Source organism: Schistocerca cancellata, chromosome 11 (assembly GCF_023864275.1).
Source record: "Schistocerca cancellata isolate TAMUIC-IGC-003103 chromosome 11, iqSchCanc2.1, whole genome shotgun sequence".
Lineage (NCBI taxonomy): Eukaryota > Metazoa > Arthropoda > Insecta > Orthoptera > Acrididae > Schistocerca > Schistocerca cancellata.
In genome coordinates this window covers 21,087,040-21,110,819 of record NC_064636.1, presented here as the reverse complement: position 1 = coordinate 21,110,819, position 23,780 = coordinate 21,087,040, and the positions used below count along the sequence as shown (strand labels likewise).

Below are 23,780 nucleotides of genomic sequence, written 5' to 3'. Positions count from 1 at the left end.
CTTAACCTAGAAGAAGTACAGTTGTCTAGGTGAACAGCTGTTTCATATATATATATATATATATATATATATATATATATATATATATATATATATATATATATATGACCTACACAAATGATTTACCGAAGACACTGGAGGACTACCCAACTGCTATGATATGTGTTTTATCGCCTTTGTAATTTGTTTTTGAGCCCTTATAGAATTTTTGTGTTTTCGACGATTGTACTTTAATTTTGACGTGAAGATGGGCATGCAGCACCATACTGGCTGACGAAATTAAAAACAGGCATTGCAAAGAACGCTGCCTCATCCATAACGCAAGGAGGATGGCCTGAAAATTCAAGTCCGACAAAAAAAAAGTAAAAAATAGACAGGCGGCGTTATATACAGGGTGTCCCAAAAAACACCGACAAAATTTAGTGACAGGTTCCTTCTACAGAAATAAGTAAAAAAAAACTCTAGTAAACATGGGCTCTAAAATGCTTACTTTAAGAGGTATGAGCACGCGATCATCTTAGCTAGTGTAAAACACATCTCTTCTGCTGAAAAAGAGCTCATAGCACTCAAAGTATGCATTTCAGGATCTGCGTTTACCAGAAATTTGTTCCTCCCAACGATTGCTCATATCTCTTAAGGTATGCGCTTCACTGTACATTTTTTCTTGTTTTGGTTTAAGGTACCTATACCTAAACTTTGCCGGTGTTTCTTTTTTCTGGGACACCATGTGTGTATATACTCTTTTGGCATTCTCTTTGACTCTACCAGAGCCTATATTTATGTAGGTCACAAAATTCTCCTAGTGAAATTAAAACAGTAATCACATGAAAGGCATTCCGCTATGCTGAATGCCATCACATCTCAACAACAGAAAACAAGAGGGTCACATTTAGCGAATGTTATACAGGGTTAAAACTGAATTCCCAGTGGGATAACAATTAACATCGAGTCCTGAGTGCTTGGGTTGCTTCTATTGTTGAACTACCTAACTGATTTACCGAAGACACTTGAGGACTAGTGGAACACATTAAATATGAAGTCCCACAAGATTGAACGCTTGGACCACTCCTATTCTTGAACTACGTAAGTGATTTACCGAAGACGCTTGAGAACTAGTCAAAGACATTCAATATGGAGTCCCACAACGTTCAATGCTTGCTCCACTCCTATTCTCGACATACCCGTTTTCAGAGATCGTGTAATTTATTTTGGTGGCCTCTCGTAAAAAATTTCTGTAGATCGTTTTGAAGATTTTACTTTAATTTTTAGTTCAAAATGGGTATGTAGTTCGATACGGTCCAGCAAAAATAAAAATAGGTATTGCAAAATATGCTGCCTCGTCGATAACACAAAGAGATAAAAATTAAAGTAAAATCTCAAAAAACATCTACAGGAGTTCTATAAGGGCTGAAAAATAAATTAAACCACCAAAATGAGCGTATAGCTTGATACTGATAAAGAAAAATCGACATTTGACTTGTGCCCTAGTGTCTTTGGTAAGTCATTTATGTGGGTCAAGAATAGCAGTCGGACTAACTTTGAAAGTTATGGGACTCCATCTTTTTACTTTTTTTAGACAAATCACTTACGTTGTCCAGCAGAAATAAAAATAGGTCCTGCAAAACACGGTACCTACTGTGATATTCACTGATGATGTGCGTGTAATGACGAACCGCCCAACTATCGGCTAGTCCCTGCTAGAAGAACTGTGCAAGCCGTGGAACGAAGTTTGCACCATACAGTTCAGCCATTAACTGCTGTAGAAGTATTACAATAAACATCTATTTTCAAAATAAGACGTCCCTTACAAAAGTGAACACAGCTGGAAATGGATGGTGTGCCTTGGCCTCGATCTCACGCGATCACAAGGAATAGAAAGCTACAGGATTCGTCTTGCGCTTGCAAATGGGATAATTACGATAATGTCGCCTGGGTAAACGAACGTCCGGGAAGTCGAATGTCCTACGAAATGGAGAGTGAGAAACTAGGCGAGACTTGGCTGATTAATCACCTATTGGGCTGACTGGGTGACTTCCCATGTGCCCAGGTTCCTACACTTTCACTGCTTCGAGAGGATATTGCAGCTGCTAGCAGTCTTCCGTGGGAATCTCGGTACTTGCGATCTGTAATTACCATTTTCTATCTCTGTGGTGGTCCTCTATCTGCATCTAAATCCGGCACACCACTGTGAAGTGCATGGCAGAGAATACTTCTCATCTATATTAAAATTTTTATAAGTTTAACAGAGTAAGTCAAGTATGCATGTTACAGATAGAAACCGTATATGTGTCTCATTGCGGTGTAACTCAAAAGTCATTTAAGTTACCCAGACTATATTTATCCAGTATTTGAAAATAAAAGCACTTAGCGCTTTACAACAAACTGTACACGTAATTTCGAACATTTAAATCCCCCAAAAATGTTGAAAGGAAAAAAAGTTTGTCAGTTACTATGTTCCCGTAGTAATACTTAATTTAGTACTTCTGTACTATTAACTCTATTTGAAAGACACTTTGCCGACAGAGTACATACATAACATCGAATGTGATATTACTTTGGTGTAGAAATTTTAGAAAGATATAACCTACATTTGACTGAACAACAGGTTTTATTCCACAATCTAGATTACAGTTTTACGCCATTCTCAAGAATTCCAAGTATCAAAATCTATTAGACTTCAGTAAAGCAAAAGTAATGTTTTTGCTTTATTGTATTTCGACTTCCCCCTCCCCCAGAGAGAAGGCAGGCTGGCATCAGCGTAATACGCCGCTCTGCAGCCTAAAGTTTAAAAACTTAATAACATAACAATAACAAGAGGTGATAAAACAGTGAGTGTTTAAAACTGGTACATGCGGAAAAGTTGTGAAGACAAAAACGTGAATGGAATTAATAATAGTGTGTAGCTTCTGTTATATAAACCAATTTTGTGAAAAGTAAATGCGAGAACATTTGTGTAATGCGCTAATCTGCTGGCAATTGGCGTCACTTATTCACTTGATGGTTGTGGAATAAAATAGATGACCAAATCACTGGTTTGAAACTTCCCTACACTTTGTCTAAGCAGTCACTGACATAAACATAAGTGAAGCGCTCGCCGAAGAGCGTTAGTGACGTCATGGGTAAGTAGGCTGTTGCGTGACCCTGCGGTTTTCTGGTCTTTGACGATCGCTTCGCTTATGTTTATGTCAATGGCTGCTTGGACACAGTGTAGTGAAGTTTAAAACCTGTGATTTAGTCATCTCTTTTATTCCACAACCGTATCAGGTGAAAAAGTCATGCTAATTGGTAGTAAATTAACCGATTACACAAATATTCTCGCATTCACTTTTGACAAAAATGGTTTATATATGGGGAAATACATGTTATGAGTCAGAATCGGATAGTATATTACTTCACTTTCATAAAGGGCTCTTTCGATGTAATTCAATAAAGTAGAGCTAACTGGAGGTTCATCAACAATATTATTTCTACGCAAGATTTGCGATTGGAACAAGGGAAGCGGGTTTTACGTCACACACTGTTATGTGGTATCCGAATATTGACGTAGATGTAGATTGTTTACAGTGGTGATCGCTAACCGTATGCTGAAATGCTCGTAGTCCCATTGGCTTGGTTGAGGACAAGTTGTCAATACCTACATTTCTTTCTGCATTTCACTAGAATACTCTGGCGTTTCGACCTTCTTCTACAAGGGAGAACTGTGCTCCGAAATTGTATTGAGCACCATTCGCGAGGCATTATCACAGTTGCTGGATGATAACGCCACCCTACACTGACGTAAACGGATTATTTCGTCCACTCCCTGTGGAGAAGCGAGAAAAATTTACGACTGTCCACCGGTGGCCCTTTGTACTAAGAGTTACGCAGCCGAGGGGACAAGAAAGGAAGGGAAAAAGCCAACTATAAAGTCTGTCTCTCCGTAGCGCGGGTCGTCCGCTTTTCCTGGCCCGGAAACTTTCCCTCCCACGGCGACGAGAAAGCAGACTAGGTCCCGGGCGGCCGAAAAGGCAGGATCGATTAAGACGACCGTCCGACTGGCGGCCCATTAGACCGGCGCCACACAAAACACCCCTGGCTCGCAGCGCGGCGTTGCTAGTTCTGCGCGCGAGCATAGACATCGACTGCGGCTGGAATCGATAGTTACGTAACGAACGAGAAATCAGCGCCGTGTGGAAATACTTGTGAATACGTTAGTTATATGTTTCGCCATATCCCCGCCGTTACGTAGGTAGAATTGCGGATTGTGTGCTTTTTTATTTTTATTTTTTTTCATTATCTCGGAACGTAAGTCGCAGAGGCTTTGTGCAACGTAAGAGGTACTGCAATTATGAACCCGCAATTTGTTCGGGCGCTGATCATTCTTCGTATACAGCCAGGAGCCTGCAACGATCACACGATAAATCGTAGCTGTGACTGTTCCGCCAACATTTTGTGATACGGGTTAGTCACGCACGAAGCTGTGAAGTAGGGCAGCGTCTTGCAAGATTTTAGACAGAATTACCGGTACAAGTTCAAAATATCGCAGCTCCATAGAGTCTTCGTTCGTCTCACCAAGCAACACAAGAAATAAAAATAATATGATTTTTTTCTGTATGATTAACACCTCTAATTGTAATGATTATAGAACAGTGGTTCCCAAACCTCTTTAGACATTTACCCCTAAGTGCTAGTAACCCTGTCCCCCATCCCCGTCATCAACATTAGCGCTAATTAATTTTGAATGAAAACAATTTTCTCTGAACACTTTTATTTTTTAAAATGATGAAAGATAAACTATATTTCGTTTTTGTAGGTGTTTTATTAAGTCTCCATCTAATGTGACATTTGGCACCGCTTATTTCTAACAATCTTCTTTTATCGAATGATGAAGCAGTTCTCAGTTGCAACATGCAAATCCTCCTCAGAAAAGACATTGAAAGCGGACATTCGTTACAAAACGCGGTTTCTCTGCACCATTTCTCTCCCTAATGAAATTTGGTTCGCCCTTACCACGGCACCCTATCCAAAATCAACCAAACGCAGAAGTCTGCGCTAGTCTTTTCATTTGTAATTCACTTGGCTGCTGTTCTACTTAGTTCTGAAATCGCGAAAATTGGAAGGCTGCACACTGCCAGTGCTTTGTATCTGATGACTGCCCCCTAATAATATTTGTGAAGGCCCTACGACAGTGTAATAACCATTCCAAAGTTGCTGTTGTGTTGTGCCACGAATTAGTTCGTTTATTGCCGCAAAGCGATTTACGAATCAGTTTCTGGTCCGTTGCTAGAACTGCCTACAACTCGCACAAGGTATTTTTATGGGATATTTTAAACACGCGTGATACGCATGTTCTAGTTTTTACTGTTACAGATGCACGGTACGAAGTAGAAAGTACAGGGTTATTACAAATGATTGAAGCGATTTCACAGCTCTACAGTAGCTTTATTATTTGAGATATTTTCAAAATGCTTTGCACACACATACAAAAACTCAAAAAGTTTTTTTAGGCATTCACAAATGTTCGATATGTGTCCCATTAGTGATTCGGCAGACATCAAGCCGATAATCAAGTTCCTCCCACACTCGGCACAGCATGTCCCCATCAATGAGTTCGAAAGCATCGTTGATGCGAGCTCGCAGTTCTGGCACGTTTCTTGGTAGAGGAGGTTTAAACACCGAATCTTTCACATAACCCCACAGAAATAAATCGCATGGGGTTAAGTCGGGAGAGCGTGGAGGCCATGACATGAGTTGCTGATCGTGAACCTCCACCACGACCGATCCATCGGTTTTCCAATCTCCTGTTTAAGAAATGCCGAACATCATGATGCAAGTGCGGTGGAGCACCATCCTGTTGAAAGATGAAGTCGGCGCTGTCGGTCTCCAGTTGTGGCATGAGCCAATTTTCCGCGGGCTACGCGTGAAACATGCCCGCACGCGTTCAACCGTTTCTTCGCTCACTGCAGGCCGACCCGTTGATTTCCCCTTACAGAGGCATCCAGAAGCTTTAAACTGCGCATACCGTCGTCGAATGGAGTTAGCAGTTGGTGTATCTTTGTTGAACTTGGTCCTGAATTGTCGTTGCACTCTTATGACTGACTGATGTGAGTGTATTTCGAGCACGACATACGCTTTCTCGGCTCCTGTCGCCATTTTGCCTCACTGCGCTCTCGAGCGCTCTGACGGCAGAAACCTGAAGTGCGGCTTCAGCCGAACAAAACTTTATGAGTTTTTCTACGTATCTGTAGTGTGTCGTGACCATATGTCAATGAATGGAGCTACAGTGAATTTATGAAATCGCTTCAATCATTTGTAATAGCCCTGTATGTGTGTTGAGGTAGACTATGTGAGGAAGATGTTCATACACTCGTTTCACACGCTGTAACGTCCGCCACACAGTAGGTAGGCAGGTAGGTGGTTAATGTTTAACGTCCCGTCGACAACGAGGTCATTAGAGACGGAGCGCAAGCTCGGGTTAGGGAAGGATTGGGAAAGAAATCGGCCGTGCCCTTTCAAAGGAACCATCCCGGCATTTGCCTGAAACGATTTAGGGAAATCACGGAAAACCTAAATCAGGATGGTTGGAGACGGGATTGAACCGTCGTCCTACCGAATGCGAGTCCAGTGTGCTAACCATTGCGCCACCTCGCTCGGTCGCCACACAGTCCCACGCGCTAATGCTAGTTCTGAAATAAAAAAAATGTAATGATTGATAATTTATGTAATCTGTCTTAAACTCCTACGAAACAGTAAAAAATCGTAGTGATCTTTTAAAAACAATGTAGTTTCGTGACTAGAAGACAGCTGGACCTCTTGTTTTTACGCCTCAGAAAATTACCTTTTACCCCTCAGGGGGTAATTATCGCCTGTTAAGGAACCACTGTAGTAGAGCAATAAAGAACTGTCTTTCTGAATGTACGCTGAACAGAAACGAACACCGTCCGAACAGGCCTTGAAGGCATAATGGTGTCGACCGACCGCCGTGTCGTCATAAGCGATAGGCGTCACTGGATACGGATATGGAGGGTCACGTGGTCAGCACACCGCTCTCCCGGCCGTATGTCAGTTTACGAGGCCGGAGCCGCAAATTCTCAATCAAGCAGCTCCTCAGTTTTGCCTCATAAGGGCTGTGTGCAAACCGCTTGCCAACAGCGGTCACCCATCCTCGTACTAGCCAAGCTCAACAACGCTTAACTTCGCTGATCTGGCGGCAATAGCGTTACCATTGCAGCAAGACCGTTGACTCATCTACCTATAGATACACTGTAAATATTAAAAATTGGAATGTCGAGCTGGCTTTGCACCAGTGTTGCGTCGTGGAGTATCTTGGTTTAATGTTAGTTTCTCCCTGTCGCATTACGCCCGCGTACTGACAAGGGAACATCCCCATCGCACCCCCCTCAGATTTAGTTATAAGTTGGCACAGTAGATAGGCCTTGAAAAACTGAACACAGATCAATAGAGAAAACAGGAAGAAGTTGTGTGCAACTATGAAAAAATAAGCAAAATATACAAACTGGGTCGTCCATGCATAAGATAGGCAGTATTAAGGGCAATGGTACGCGAGGAGCGCCGTGGTCCCGTGGTTAGCCTGAACACCTGCGGAACGAGAGGTCCTTGGTTCAAATCTGCCCTCCACTGAAAATTTTGCTTTCTTTATTTTCGCAAAGTTATGATCTGTCCGTTCGTTCATTGACGTCTCTGTTCACTGTAATAAGTTTAGTGTCTGTGTTTTGCGACCGCACCGCAAAACCGTGTGATTAGTTGACGAAAGGACGTGCCTCTCCAATGGGAACCGAAAACATTTGATCGCAAGGTCATAGGTCAACCGATTCCTCCACAGGAAAACACGTCTGATATTTTGTATACAACACTGGTGACAGCATGTGCGTCACATGACAGGAATATGTTGTCGACCCACCTAACTAGTACACTTGGCGAATGGGTGAAAAGTTTCTTCTACCTTGCCCGATTTAGGTTTTCTTGTGGATGTAATAATCACTCCAAAAAAAGTGATGATAACATAAGAGTTTTTCACATAAACTGAACATAAAAAGTTAAAATTTTCGGTCGAGGAAAGAATAGAACCAAGGACCTCTTGTTCCACAGCTGTTCACGCTAACCACATGACCACGGAGCTCCTCGGCTCACATTGCCCTTAATATTGCCTATCTTATGCATGGACGACCCAGTTTGTATATTTTGCTTATTTTATCATAGTTCCACACAATTTCTTCCTGTTTTCTCGATCTATCTGTGTTCAGTTTTTCAAGGCCTATCCACTGTGCCATCTTATAACTAAATCTGAGGGGGGTGCGATGGGGATGTTCCCTTGTGAGTGAATCAAACAGACCGAAAGACTCCCCTATCCTTTCTTGCGCTTATAATCCCTAAGCGCAATAAACGTTAGCTGAAAAAGAATAGTCACAGAGTCTCAATCGGTAAAATCTACGTTTCTGGCTTTTGTAGATTTGGAGAAAGCTTTTGACATTGTTGACTGTAATACGCTCGTTGTAATTACGCAGAGGTAAAATACAGGGGTGCGAAAGTTTATGTACAACTTATATAGGAAACAGACGGTAGATGTAAGAGTCGAGTGGCATGAAAGGGAAGCAGTGGTTGAGGAGGGAGCGAAACAGGGTTGTAGGCTATCCCCGATGTTATTCAATCTGTACATTGAGCAAGCAGTAAACGAAACCGAAGAAACATTTCGAGATGGAATTTAGGTACAGGGGAAAGAACTAAAAACTTTGACGTTTGGTGATGACGTTGTAGTTTTGTCAGAGACAGCAAAGGACTTGGAAGAACAGCTGGTCAGAATGGACAATACTTCAAAGGAGAATATAAAATGAACAGTAACAAAAGCACAGCAAGAGTCATGGAATTTAATCGAAGTAAATCAGGTGACGCTGCAGGAATTAGATTAGGAAATGAAATGCTTAAGCTGGTACATAAGGTTTGCTGTTTGGACAGTAAAATAACTTATGATGGTGGAAGTAGAGACGATCTAAAATGTAAAATGATAATGGCAAGAAAAGCATTTCTGGAGAAGAGAAATCTGTTAACATCGAATGTAGATTTAAGTATGAGGAAATCTTTTCTGAAAGTAGTGTGCAGTGTAGCCATGTATGGAAGTGAAACATGGATGATAAACAGTTTAGACAAAAAGAGAATAGAAGCTTTCGAAATGTAGCGCTACTGAAGAATACTGAAGGTTAGGTATGTGCAACGCGTAACTAATGAGGAAGTAGTGAATAGAACTGCGGAGAAGAGGAGTTTGTGGCACAGCTTGACTAGAAGAAGGGATCGGTTGGTAGGACATGTTCTGAGGCATCAAGGGATCACCAATTTAGTGATGGAGGGAAGCGTGGAGGGTAAAAATCGTAGAGGGAGACCAAGAGATGAATACACTAAGCAAATTCAGAAGGATGTAGGTTGCAGTAGGTACTGGGAGATGAAGAAGCTTGCACAGGATAGAGTAGCATGGAGAGCTGCATCAAACCAGTCTCAGGACTGAAGACCACAACAACAACAAATATCCATACGCATTTAATGATAAGTCTTTCAAATTTAAAACGTCAGGTTTTTTTTAAAAAAATCTCTGTTTTCTTGTAATCTAGAAATTCTTTTAACGTATTTTAGTACTTTAATGCACTTTCCTAATATTTTCACCGAATCATCGTAGTATAGCTCATGACGTAGTCATCGTGTGCTCGATAATGGAAACATATCACATGGTTTTTAAATTACTTAGTAGTTGGGCGGGACGCAGTAAACCGGTGACTTTCGACTTGTGATCCAACGGGCAGAATTCAGAGCAGCCGAACCTCTTGGCCATGGATGAGAAATTTCAAGGTCTGTTTGTCGGCGTCCACCTGGACTACCTTGGAATCAGGATTGTGTGCACGAGAGCAATGCGTTGATTAAAGCAGCTATGTATTCAGGAGGTGAGCCCACATACTGCCTTAGCAGAAGAAGTTAATAACAACGTTTCGATACGTTTGGTATTTCCAGTCTTCGAGCTATTTTGATGCGTTGGATGGGGACGATTCACTTGGGGGTAGCCGAATGACTTTGCTGGTTGAGAGTGAAATTTATATGCGTCATTTCCGTGAGGGACTAGAGAATAACTTGAATGTTAGAAGGAAGGAAATTTGAAGTCGGCAGAAAGAAAACAAAACATGTAAAATAAAATGTGTGGAGAGTAAGAAAACGGCTGAAGATACAAAGAAGGGCAGCACGTTTCGTTACAGTTTCATTTAGCACATGTGAACGCATCACAAGAGATGCTCAGACGCTGCAAGGGAGGCATTCTGCATTATTGAGTGGTCTATTGTTAAAAGTTCTGAGAACGTGCATTCCTAGAAGAGTCAACCTGCATATTGTTTGCCCCTACGTATATCTTGCGGTAAGACAATGAAGGTAAGACTTAGAAACATTTAAGCCCACACTGGAGTTTGCTAGCTATTGTTCTTCCTGCGAACCATTCGGCCCAGGAACAGAAAAGGTAGGGAGGGGGAGGGGGGGGGGGGAAGTGACAAAAGTATCCACCGCCAGACTCCGAAGTCGCTTGGAGAGTATAGATGTAGTCGTAGCGCCGTAGTGTTGTAACGGTAAAGTCGCTAGTCCGAATCCCGATGACACATTTTTTTTACTTTTATTTAAATTCACATTTACTAACAAATAGAAATGTTAATTAACAAATAATGAATCATAATTTTTCCATACCAACATTTTTCTATTTTTAATTACTGACAGCATGGAAATGCCTGTAGTCGCGATGCATTAAAATGTACTGAGTAAAATGCGGAACGTCAAGTACAAAATGAAGTGCCTCTTTTCCTTCTAGTGATTAAACAGTGTTATTGATGTGTACATGCTTTTTTTTCTTTTAACAATAAATTACTGTGCATGTCTCTATGATATTTAAATTTATCTTCAGATGGTTAGTAATTGAAAACAAGAACGCGTTATTTTTAAAAAAGTTACGATTCAACATTTTTTAGTTATCATCACTATTTGTTAATGTATTTGGAATTTAAACGATAGTTAAAGGCAGTTCACGCTATTGGGAGTTGAACTACGGGCACTACGTTTATGAATATTTTGTTACACTAGACAGTTAAGTACTAACGACCACATTAACAATTTACGTATGTCTTACAGTTAACCATTGCTCGAAAATATTCTAATCCGCTCCTGTGAACGGGAACGCGTTATGCAGATCTTGGTGCCTCTCGCGTCCAGCTAGAAAAGATAACCTGAAGATGCCTAAATAAGGCGAAACGCGTCGTCGAAAACTAAAAAAACTAAAATTGCAACCAAGTCTGTTTTTAACCAATATTCTAATCTTCAGTGTCGATTTTTTCTATTGTTTTGAGAACTGATTACGGAAACTGATGTTCGTGCATTAACCTAGAAATTCTGTAAGGTCCCCTCTGTCAGTTTCAAAAGGTCGATTTCTTCTTCTGCGGCAGTCTGGAGTTCGACGCAACAGGTGTGCACCTCATTCGCCACAAGCCGAGTGTCCAGCAGGTGTCGTACATAATAAGGCAACTGCAATCTGCATTGAATGGCTCGTTAACCGTGTAGTGGGGCCGAGCTAAATGTTTAGGGCGGAAAAAAAGGCGAAACTTTCGACATTTTGATCGGTGTTTGCCTTCAACTTGTGTTGGCAACATACCTCGCCAGGTATAGAAAATCAGACAGTGTATGCGTATTGTGAGCGAGGCAGAGCGGTGCTGGAGATGCTAATATAAAGGAGAAAGGCGAGTAAAAATTATGCAGTTACTATGAGATTACTTTCGGAAAATAATTTCATCCACGCAAACCTGAGGATAACAAAGGCAGGTAAGTGCGAAAACTATAGCACCATCAGATTAATGGCCCACGTATACAAGTTGCTGGCCGGCCGGGGTGGCAGAGCGGTTCTAGGCGCTACAGTCTGGAACCGCGCGACCGCTACGATCGCAGGTTCGAATCCTGCCTCGGGCATGGATGTGTGTGATGTCCTCAGGTTAGTTAGGCTTAAGTAGTTCTAAGTTCTAGGGGACTGATGGCCACAGAAGTTAAGTCCCATAGTGCTCAGAGCCATTTGAACCATAGAAGTTGCTAAGAAGAATGGTACATAGAGAAACGAAGAATGATACACAGAGAAACGCGAAGGGAAATTGATCATCTACTAGATGACCAAACGTTTGCCGCTAGGAAAGGTGAAGATACCAGAGAGCAAGTTTTGACGTTGGCTTGATAATGGAAGTAAAATTCCAGAAAAATCAAGGCACCTTCGTAGGATTTGTCTACCTATAAAAGACTTTCGACAAAGTAAAATTGTGTAAGATGTTAGAAATTCCCACAAAAATATCTACCTGTTATAGGAAAAGACGGATAACATAATATATGTGCAAGGACCAAGAGGACAGACCGAGAACAAAGTCTTCAGATTAAAACGGAAGAGTGATGCTGTTTTCCACCACAACTAATCAATCTGAATACAGAAGAAGCAGTGATAGAAATAAAAGAAAGGTTCCAGAGTGGGGTTAACGTTCGGGGTGAAAGAATGTCAGTAAAAAGATTCACAGATGACATTGCTATCCTCAGTGAAAGTGAAGAAGAATTGTAGGATCTGTTGAGTATAATGAACAGCATAATGAGGACAAGCAATAGAATTCTATGAGTAGTAGCAGGCATTACATTAGTGACGGTGACCACAGAACATTACACCGATACTTACTTTATTTTCAGGCTAGTGATTATAGCCATTACAAGTCATATGTTTTTAGGTTGGGTAGTACAAGTACGTGTGGCAAGAGCGAGCCATTAATGTTTTTTTTTACCCTGGACCTTGGGTCCCATGGTTGAAGTGTGGATGCAAAATAGTTGGTGTATACTAACAGGCGTAGTCAACTTACAGTTAGTGTGCAGCTATGGCCATGCAGAAAACATCAGGTAGTGAAGTTTGGGACCTGTTTGTGGGAAGGATGTTCATCTCATGAGAAAAACAACTAGCACAGTGATGTGTGTACGTATTAAGGTACCACAAAAATATCTGCACTTATACCCATATATATATATGTGTGTGTGTGTTACATTAATATGTACACACATCACTGTGCAAGTTGTTATATATATAACAACTTGCACAGTGATGTGAGTACATATTAAAGTACCACACATAAAAATATCTGCATATATATATATATATATATATATATATATATATATATTAGTTGTAGGTGAGTCAGAACTCCACCTACACTCTTTTGTAGGTGGTGGTATTGACTAAAACCAGAAAAAAGTCTAGTAAACACTAACGAAAATGCATGCCTTCAGAGATACAAGCGCTTGTTTACCTTCGCTACCATCGCACACATCTCTTTTAGTGAAAACTCGTTGCTTTCAATATTATGAGGGGCGGTAGTATGGGCCAAGGCAAGAAAACTTGGCCTCTAAAGCGCATACCCTAAGAGTCATTAGCACTTGTTCATCTGCAGCCTGCAGAACACATCTACTGAAGAAGTGCTCGTAACTCTTAAGGTATGCACTTTAAAGCCCCGTGTTTTCTCGTTTTGCTCCATACTACCGCCCCTCAAAATATGGAAAGCAAAGAGCTTGCCGTAGAAGACACATGTCTGACTGTAACAGAGATAAACATGGACACATAGCTCTTAAGATGTGCATTTTAGAGCCCATTTTTTAGACCTTCTTCTCTAGTTTCGCTGCATACCACCACGTCCGAAACCTTGTCAGTGGAGTTCTGGATCACTCTGCACATTTTCTGGGTGCAAATGATGCTCTCAGAGGTATGGCTGATGATGACCGAATGAAAAATTTTCGCAATAGGGCGTGGAGAGCTAGTTGTCCAGCACGATGCTTATATATACGGGACTTTTTTAAAACTCTGTTACGTCACGTGTGAGAATCCACCCCAGTGGTAGCAAATGTCCTTCCATGACTGTCAGAGCACCAGAGGTAATGGTTCAAATGGCTCTGAGCACTATGGGACTTAACTTCTGTGGCATCAGTCCTCGAGAAGTTAGAACTACTTAAACCTAACTAACCTAAGGACATGACACACGTCCATGCCCGAGGCAGGATTCGAACCTGCGACCGTAGCGGTCGCGCGGTTCCAGACTGTAGCGCCTAGAGCCGCTCGGCCACTCCGGCCGGCGAAAGTAAAAAGGTTATCACCAGATTTCGTCGACTCCATAGCTTTGTTGTCTCCTCATTTTCTCGTGAATGTATTCGTGTTGGTTTGGGGGGGGGGAGGAGGGGGGGCGCTTTCACCAAAAGCACATGCAAATTAATCTTGTCTGCGAAAATCTGTATCAGTGCAGTAGCAGCAACTTCGCGTCTGGGAAGCATTTCTATCACCGAAGCGGCGACAACTTCGCCGTTGGCCTCCCTGTAATCTCCAATTCTGTCAGTTAATCTTTCTGAGGCGCCTTGTACTTCATGGCTTAGTAGGTGTGGCAATGAATCAGGATGTGCCACCTTCCTGCGACAATGGGCGAGCAGTTTCAAACTCAAGACTGAATCAACGTTGTAAAAGTACACTGAGCTTCAACTAGTAAAACCACACACAGGTCTTGCGGAGACCACTCTACAGTGCCAGAATGGAGGAGGGAGCAGACGAGGTACTGGCTGAAGTACAGTTGTGGGGACGGGGCCCGAATGGTGTTTTGGAAGCTCAGCTTTCGGGCGGTGAGAGAGCTGGTGGTCTCTGTAATAGAAAAAAAACTGAGAGAAGGGATCAACAACGAGCTGCAACGGATGTCATGTGATGTCCACTTAAAAAAAAAAAAAAAAATCTGGTAGAGTCGTAGAGCACTTTACGGCGAAAGGCAAAGGTCCCGAGTTCGGCAAAGGTCCCGAGTTCCAGTCTCGGTCCGGCACACAATTTTTATTCTGCCAGGAAGTTTCACCTTACAGGTGGCGGTGGGGGAGGGGAGGGGAGAGGGGTTACATATTACCAATATTATCGACTGAGCTTTCCAGCTCCATTTGCGTATCAATGACTGTCTGTATACATGGCTCTCTGTTTGCCTTCTGACCCGTCCCGCCTTATCCTGATGGCCCCTACGCCAGATGTACGACATTGCCAGCCTTACGGGGGCACAGTCACCTCCCAGTACAGATAGTCTGAATTAAGCCAATAGGGTTTGGCAACAGCTACGTTGTCTCTCTTCCGAAGATTCCCTTCCAAGTTCCACGAGTTCCTCTGGTAGGGCCTGTATCGCCCTGTTACTAGACTAGGTGGACGGCCCTGAATCCATCCCCTGACTGCCGAACCTCCTACTTGATCAGGACCGCGAAGAGTGGAACACTCCTCTGTAACTGTTGACGTCATATGTGCCATCTCCGTACTTCCTCACAAACCTCAAAATAAATCCAAGGCCATCCGCCTTCGGTAATGCTGACTTTACGTCATCGCGCCACCTCACTCCACTTCTTATCGCTACCCCCTAAACAGTTATCCTAAGTGACGGGTTCAACACGTTCAACACTAATCTTGTATCGAGATACTGTCGCAGTCTCTCTTTCTCTCTCAAGTATACCACACACATTATCACAGATATACCCACATCTAACGGGAGCTACCGTCCGTCGTGCAAGGTGGAAGGTTCACCCAGGTCTTTGTGTGATTCCTTACGATGCACCAATAGAAGACAGGATCGTCACCGAACAATTTTATATTCTACAATTTTGAATACAGGTTCTGAATATAAATGAATGAATATGAACAATCAGCCAGCCAGTTCTAGTTAGAAAGATTTATTAACAACCTTTGACTGTGGTTGCAACAGTTGTATAAAACTCCAGAATGAGATTTTCACTTTGCAGCGGAGTGTGCGCTGGTACGAAACTTCCTGGCAGTTTAAAACTGTGTGCCGGGCCGAGACTCGAACTCGGGACCTTTGGCTTTCGCGGGCAAGTGCTCTACCAACTGAGCTACCGAAGCTGTGAGGACGGGGTAGCTCAGATGGTAGAGCACTTGCCCGCGAAAGCCAAAGGTCCCGAGTTCGAGTCTCGGCCCGGCACACAGTTTTAAACTGCCAGGAAGTTTCAGTTGTAAAACTGTCTTCCCTCACAAGTACATGGACAGGTAAAAATCACACATTGGAGGCGACAAAGAAGCTCATGTCAAGTAACATGGTATTGTGTTGACCCTCAGTAAAACCAAATGACACCCACTGAAAAAAAAAATTCCCATTGGAGCGCAGAAGTCTTCACACTTAAATGTAGATGGAGTTAGAAGGCAGTGAAATGGCCCGTATATGGCTAGTGCTATTTGGCGTGTCCGTTCCTCGAACCATTACGACCAAATGCGAAAAATAAGTGAATAAATATAAAGGGGCCACCAAAAAGTTGATGGCTGCAGTGCTCACACGCCTGAAGATGACGGACGCACAGAAGCGCTGAAACTGGCAACGACAAAATAAAATTATAAGGACGGCTGTAGGTATTTTTACTTCTTTGTCACGAAAAAGTTTCCTTTCGGAGGCCGTAATTCCACATTTGGTGTGTCAGTCAGGCAAAACCGCCGTGAGCATTTCCCAGGCGTTACACCTTCAATTGCACGCCGTAATTTCTCCAGCACTGCGCAGTACCGTTCCCCAGTGGCGGACACACGAGAGCCCTTGAAATCAATAACCAGTGCGTCCCGATAATCAAGGAAGAGGGTCGGTATCTCCTCTCCAGCAGATGGCTCGTTCTCGAACTTCTTAGGTCGAGAGGACGTTCTTTCGGACAGATATACTGCCCCGTAGACATTCTTCATTCTCCGATGCGTGTCTACCGGTGTTTGTCCTTCGGCAACCAAAAAAAAAAAAGACTAAAATCATGTTGGTCCTGTTTTGATGCATTTCGTAATAACGTTGCCAAAGTTCATGTTTCCGTATTTACCGCACACGAATGCCACACTCATTCCTTGGCTAGACGTCGGTGCTTACATACCGGCATCGGAGTCGAGCTATGTTGCATACACACTGGAGCAGCTCCCTACAACGTTTTTAATCGCCCCTTATACTTCAATTTTAAAAAAATGAATACCTCTGCAAAGCTACCTTATTAACGGAGAGCGCTCACTCGATTTTGGCCTACTCTCGCCAAAAAAAAAAAAGACTTGTTCATTTCCAACGGTGTCCCATCTGATTACGTACATCGACAACATTAGATACTCCATATAGTGATATCTTAATAGTCGACGATGCGGCATAGTGACAAATGGTACTTTTTCACTGCAGGTATTCTTTGCAAGATATGGGATATGAGTGAAGAAAGGTTGAGGATTTTTGTAATACGTACAGCGGTTGCACAGTCAGAACCAGCAAAGACCAAAAAAAAAAAAGTACAAAAGTTCTCCATAAAAGATAGCTCGTTTATGCACATTAACAGCATTAGAGTTCCTGTTAGCACGTTACTTTTGATACTGTAGAACTTTTTCGCCCTGCACATTAGAAATATTCATCCAGTTGATCTGCTACATTACAAATGTCGCCCATATTGTTCCGTCCTGGTCGGTGATGGACGCTGTCTGCCGCATTACGACAATGTAGCGAGGTCGAACCCACCTCTACATCCGCATCGGTGTTGCCTACGAACCAAGCAAGGTGTAAGATGTGTGTTCACGTCTTGAGAAATCATGTAACACACGGACAGTCGTGTGGCCAATACGAAAAGAAGGATAACTCGATTCTGCACATTTACAACATTAGAGATCATATTATGCTTTTTAGGGCCGCATACGGTGGGTTATTTTCGCATCTGTGAAGCATTCACCGTCCAGCAGTAAGTACTGGTTTCTACTATACAAATTAAATCTCATATTTACGAAGATATTCCGTATGCTCTGTATCTCGGTTGTTTGTCAACGATGTGGTACAGTGTCCAACACCTAATGGAAATCTAGGAAGACTGGATCTGGGCGACATCTTGTATACGAATGAAAGCGAAGTGAGTTTCGAGGCTCGAGAAATCTTGTAACATGTAGGCAGCCGCACGGTCAATACGAAAAGAAAAAGATGGCTCGATTATGCACATTTATAACTTTGGAGATGATATTACGCTTTCTGGGAGCACATACGGAGTGTAAATTTCACATCTGTGGAACATTCGTCGCCTCCAGTAATACGTACTGGTTTCTGTTGTACCAATAACAAGTGAATCTCATATTTAGGAAGATAGTACAATCCATCATGTGAGTGACTTTTCAACGATATGGTACAGTGTCCAACACCTAACGAGGCAGTCTGAGAGGACTGAATCTTTGCAACATTTTGTGCACGAATGAAAAGAAGGTGAGTTTCGAAGGTTGAGAAATCTTGTAATACGTAGGCACCCGCATGGACAGTACGAGAAAAAAAAAAGATAGCTCGATTATGCACATTTATAACTTTAGAGATCATATTTCGCTTTCTAGGAGCACATACGGTGTGTAACTTTCACATCTGTGGAACATTCGTCGCTTCCAGTAATACGTACTGGTTTCTGTTGTACCAATGACAAGTGAATCTCATATTTACGATGATAGTGCACTCCGTTGTCTGAGTGACTTGTCAGCGATGTAGTATAGTGTCCAACACCTAACGGCAGTCTAGGAGGACTGAATCTTAGCAACATTTTCTGCACAAATGAAAACAAAGTGAGTTTCGAAGCTTGAGGAATCTCGTAATACGTAGGCAACCGCACGGTCAATACGAAAAAAAAAGATAGCTCGATTATGCACATTTATAACTTTGGAGATGATATTACGCTTTCTGGGAGCACATACGGAGTGTAAATTTCACATCTGTGGAACATTCGTCGCCTCCAGTAATACGTACTGGTTTCTGTTGTACCAATAACAAGTGAATCTCATATTTAGGAAGATAGTACAATCCATCATGTGAGTGACTTTTCAACGATATGGTACAGTGTCCAACACCTAACGAGGCAGTCTGAGAGGACTGAATCTTTGCAACATTTTGTGCACGAATGAAAAGAAGGTGAGTTTCGAAGGTTGAGAAATCTTGTAATACGTAGGCACCCGCATGGACAGTACGAGAAAAAAAAAAAGATGGCTCGATTATGCACATTTATAACTTTGGAGATGATATTACGCTTTCTGGGAGCACATACGGAGTGTAAATTTCACATCTGTGGAACATTCGTCGCCTCCAGTAATACGTACTGGTTTCTGTTGTACCAATAACAAGTGAATCTCATATTTAGGAAGATAGTACAATCCATCATGTGAGTGACTTTTCAACGATATGGTACAGTGTCCAACACCTAACGAGGCAGTCTGAGAGGACTGAATCTTTGCAACATTTTGTGCACGAATGAAAAGAAGGTGAGTTTCGAAGGTTGAGAAATCTTGTAATACGTAGGCACCCGCATGGACAGTACGAGAAAAAAAAAAGATAGCTCGATTATGCACATTTATAACTTTAGAGATCATATTTCGCTTTCTAGGAGCACATACGGTGTGTAACTTTCACATCTGTGGAACATTCGTCGCCTCCAGTAATACGTACTGGTTTCTGTTGTACCAATAACAAGTGAATCTCATATTTAGGAAGATAGTACAATCCATCATGTGAGTGACTTTTCAACGATATGGTACAGTGTCCAACACCTAACGAGGCAGTCTGAGAGGACTGAATCTTTGCAACATTTTGTGCACGAATGAAAAGAAGGTGAGTTTCGAAGGTTGAGAAATCTTGTAATACGTAGGCACCCGCATGGACAGTACGAGAAAAAAAAAAAGATAGCTCGATTATGCACATTTATAACTTTAGAGATCATATTTCGCTTTCTAGGAGCACATACGGTGTGTAACTTTCACATCTGTGGAACATTCGTCGCTTCCAGTAATACGTACTGGTTTCTGTTGTACCAATGACAAGTGAATCTCATATTTACGATGATAGTGCACTCCGTTGTCTGAGTGACTTGTCAGCGATGTAGTATAGTGTCCAACACCTAACGGCAGTCTAGGAGGACTGAATCTTAGCAACATTTTCTGCACAAATGAAAACAAAGTGAGTTTCGAAGCTTGAGGAATCTCGTAATACGTAGGCAACCGCACGGTCAATACGAAAAAAAAAGATAGCTCGATTATGCACATTTATAACTTTGGAGATGATATTACGCTTTCTGGGAGCACATACGGAGTGTAAATTTCACATCTGTGGAACATTCGTCGCCTCCAGTAATACGTACTGGTTTCTGTTGTACCAATAACAAGTGAATCTCATATTTAGGAAGATAGTACAATCCATCATGTGAGTGACTTTTCAACGATATGGTACAGTGTCCAACACCTAACGAGGCAGTCTGAGAGGACTGAATCTTTGCAACATTTTGTGCACGAATGAAAAGAAGGTGAGTTTCGAAGGTTGAGAAATCTTGTAATACGTAGGCACCCGCATGGACAGTACGAGAAAAAAAAAAAGATGGCTCGATTATGCACATTTATAACTTTGGAGATGATATTACGCTTTCTGGGAGCACATACGGAGTGTAAATTTCACATCTGTGGAACATTCGTCGCCTCCAGTAATACGTACTGGTTTCTGTTGTACCAATAACAAGTGAATCTCATATTTAGGAAGATAGTACAATCCATCATGTGAGTGACTTTTCAACGATATGGTACAGTGTCCAACACCTAACGAGGCAGTCTGAGAGGACTGAATCTTTGCAACATTTTGTGCACGAATGAAAAGAAGGTGAGTTTCGAAGGTTGAGAAATCTTGTAATACGTAGGCACCCGCATGGACAGTACGAGAAAAAAAAAAAGATAGCTCGATTATGCACATTTATAACTTTAGAGATCATATTTCGCTTTCTAGGAGCACATACGGTGTGTAACTTTCACATCTGTGGAACATTCGTCGCCTCCAGTAATACGTACTGGTTTCTGTTGTACCAATAACAAGTGAATCTCATATTTAGGAAGATAGTACAATCCATCATGTGAGTGACTTTTCAACGATATGGTACAGTGTCCAACACCTAACGAGGCAGTCTGAGAGGACTGAATCTTTGCAACATTTTGTGCACGAATGAAAAGAAGGTGAGTTTCGAAGGTTGAGAAATCTTGTAATACGTAGGCACCCGCATGGACAGTACGAGAAAAAAAAAAAGATAGCTCGATTATGCACATTTATAACTTTAGAGATCATATTTCGCTTTCTAGGAGCACATACGGTGTGTAAATTTCACATCTGTGGAACATTCGTCGCCTCCAGTAATACCTAATGGTTTCTGTTGTACCAATAACAAGTGAATCTCATATTTACGATGATAGTGCAGTCCGTTGTCTGAGTGACTTCTCAACGATATGGTACAGAGTCCAACACCTAACGGGGCAGTCTAGGACGGCTGAATCTTTGCAACATTTTGTGCACGAATGAAAACAAAATAAGATTCGAAGCTTAAGAACTCTTGTAATACGTAGATAGTCGCATGGTCAAGACGAGCGAAACGTAAAAATTGTTGAACACTTAAAAACAAAAAAAGCAAAAAAAAAAATAAATAAATAAAAAAAATAATTCAGGTAACTGGAAAGCTAAAGACGTTAACTACCTGTTCACCTGTTGCTATTGTTCGCAAGATCTGGAGTAATCTTGTAATGCGGCTGCATAGACAACAGGAGCGAATGCCAAAAAAAGAACAAGCAAGTAAAGAAGTACTTAGAAACAAAGGCAGGAATAGCCGCAGAGCCAGAGGCAGAGAGCAGGATGGCAGCGGCTTGTGCGGTACTCACGCCAACACGGCCTTGTTCATTTCTCGCGGCGTCCTCTTACGGTGGCGATCGACGAAAGACTGAAAGCGGGCGCCGGGTTGCAGCCGCTCTTATAACCTCCCCCACCAGGTGCGGGCCAAACTCTCGGCTCGGCCTTTCTCTCCAGCTGTGTGGTGGTCGGACGGCGGGCGCGAGGTATTTCTCTATCCCCGTCTCTCTCTCTCTCCCTCTCCCTCTCCCCCCCTTCCGCGAGAGCCTTCTCTGGCACCACTGTGTGTGTCTCCCTCCCCTCCCCCCCGTCACCAACCTCCCTCAAAACTCCCCTCCGTAGCGACTTCGGGCGCGTTCCAATCTCTCTCTCTCTCTCTCTCTCTCTCCCTCTCTCTCTCTCTCTCTGTCCCCACGGATGTGCTGCGATGTGTCAAACACTTTGCCCTGGCGCTACCGTCTCGCCACGAATTCGGACTTAAAAAACTCCCCCCCTCTGTGCTCCATTCTAAAAGCTGGACATCGGCGGTAACGGGAACAAGTTGTTTAGAAGTAAACAACTCCTGAAAGGAGTCTAAACTGCCCAGAGCAAAACTGAACGGCGGAAGTAACTTTGTCACTATCAGCTGACAATCTCCTTCTTTCGATGGCTACCCGGTTCGGAAGTTGCCGATCAGAATGACTATTCTTCACTTGTTCGTAGCAAAACGGAATAATGAATTTTATCCATAGTGGATGCTGTCGAACTCCGTGACTGTTCCTTTATCGGCTGTAGAAAAATATCCGCTACCAGTCACACGACCGGTTTCGGGCTTGCACCCATCCTCAGTTGTTTATACATTCATTTACATGTTTATACTGTTGGGGATCAATAAAGATGAAGCATAACTGTAATAATGGTGCCTCATCTTTATTGATCCCCAACAGTATAAACATGTAAATGAATGAATAAACACCTGAGGATGGGCGCAAGCCCGAAACCGGTCGTGTGACGAATAAACAACCTTTTATTGTGATCCCCCATGAACCATGGACCTTGCCGTTGGTGGGGAGGCTTGCGTGCCTCAGCGATACAGATAGCCGTACCGTAGGTACAACCACAACGGAGGGATATCTGTTGAGAGGCCAGACAAACGTGTGGTTCCTGAAGAGGGGCAGCTCAGTAGCTGCAGGGGCAACAGTCTGGATGATTGACTGATCTGGCCTTGTAACAATAACCAAAACGGCCTTGCTGTGCTGGTACTGCGAACAGCTGAAAGCAAGGGGAAACTACGGCCGTAATTTTTCCCGAGGGCATGCAGCTTTACTGTATGATTAAATGATGATGGCGTCCTCTTGGGTAAAATATTCCGGAGGTAAAATAGTCCCCCATTCGGATCTCCGGGCGGGGACTACTCAAGAGGACGTTGTTATCAGGAGAAAGAAAACTGGCGTTCTACGGATCGGAGCGTGGAATGTCAGATCCCTTAATCGGGCAGGTAGGTTAGAAAATTTAGAAAGGGAAATGGATAGGTTAAAGTTAGATATAGTGGGAATTAGTGAAGTTCGGTGGCAGGAGGAACAAGACTTCTGGTCAGGTGACTACAGGGTTATAAACACAAAGTCAAATAGGGGTAATGCAGGAGTAGGTTTAATAATGAATAGGAAAACAGGAATGCGGGTAAGCTACTACTAACAGCATAGTGAACGCATTATTGTGGCCAAGATAGATACGAAGCCCACACCTACTACTCCGCACATGACGAAGAAATTGAAGAAATGTATGATGAAATAAAAGAAATTATTCAGATAGTGAAGGGAGATGAAAATTTAATAGTCATGGGTGACTGGAATTCGAGTGTAGGAAAAGGGCGAGAAGGAAACATAGTGGGTGAATATGGATTGGGGCTAAGAAATGAAAGAGGAAGCCGTCTGGTAGAATTTTGCACAGAGCACAATTTAATCATAGCTAACACTTGGTTTAAGAATCATGATAGAAGGTTGTATACATGGAAGAACCCTGGAGATACTAAAGGGTATCAGATAGATTATATAATGGTAAGACAGAGATTTAGGAACCAGGTTTTAAATTGTAAGACAT

General features: G+C 42.5%; 1 protein-coding gene across 1 annotated transcript in view; it reads right to left on the bottom strand.

Annotated features, from left to right (window-relative positions):
* LOC126108845 (translation initiation factor IF-2) overlaps window positions 1–21,889 on the bottom strand; it is a 165,711-nt gene extending 143,822 nt beyond the window's left edge. Inside the window, exon 1 of the mRNA XM_049914212.1 lies at window positions 21,734–21,889. Within this exon, the coding sequence (XP_049770169.1) occupies window positions 21,734–21,753 (20 nt within the window). The 5' untranslated portion in view covers window positions 21,754–21,889. The remainder of the gene's footprint in view (window positions 1–21,733) is intronic.
* Between the last annotated feature and the right edge of the window lie 1,891 nt (window positions 21,890–23,780).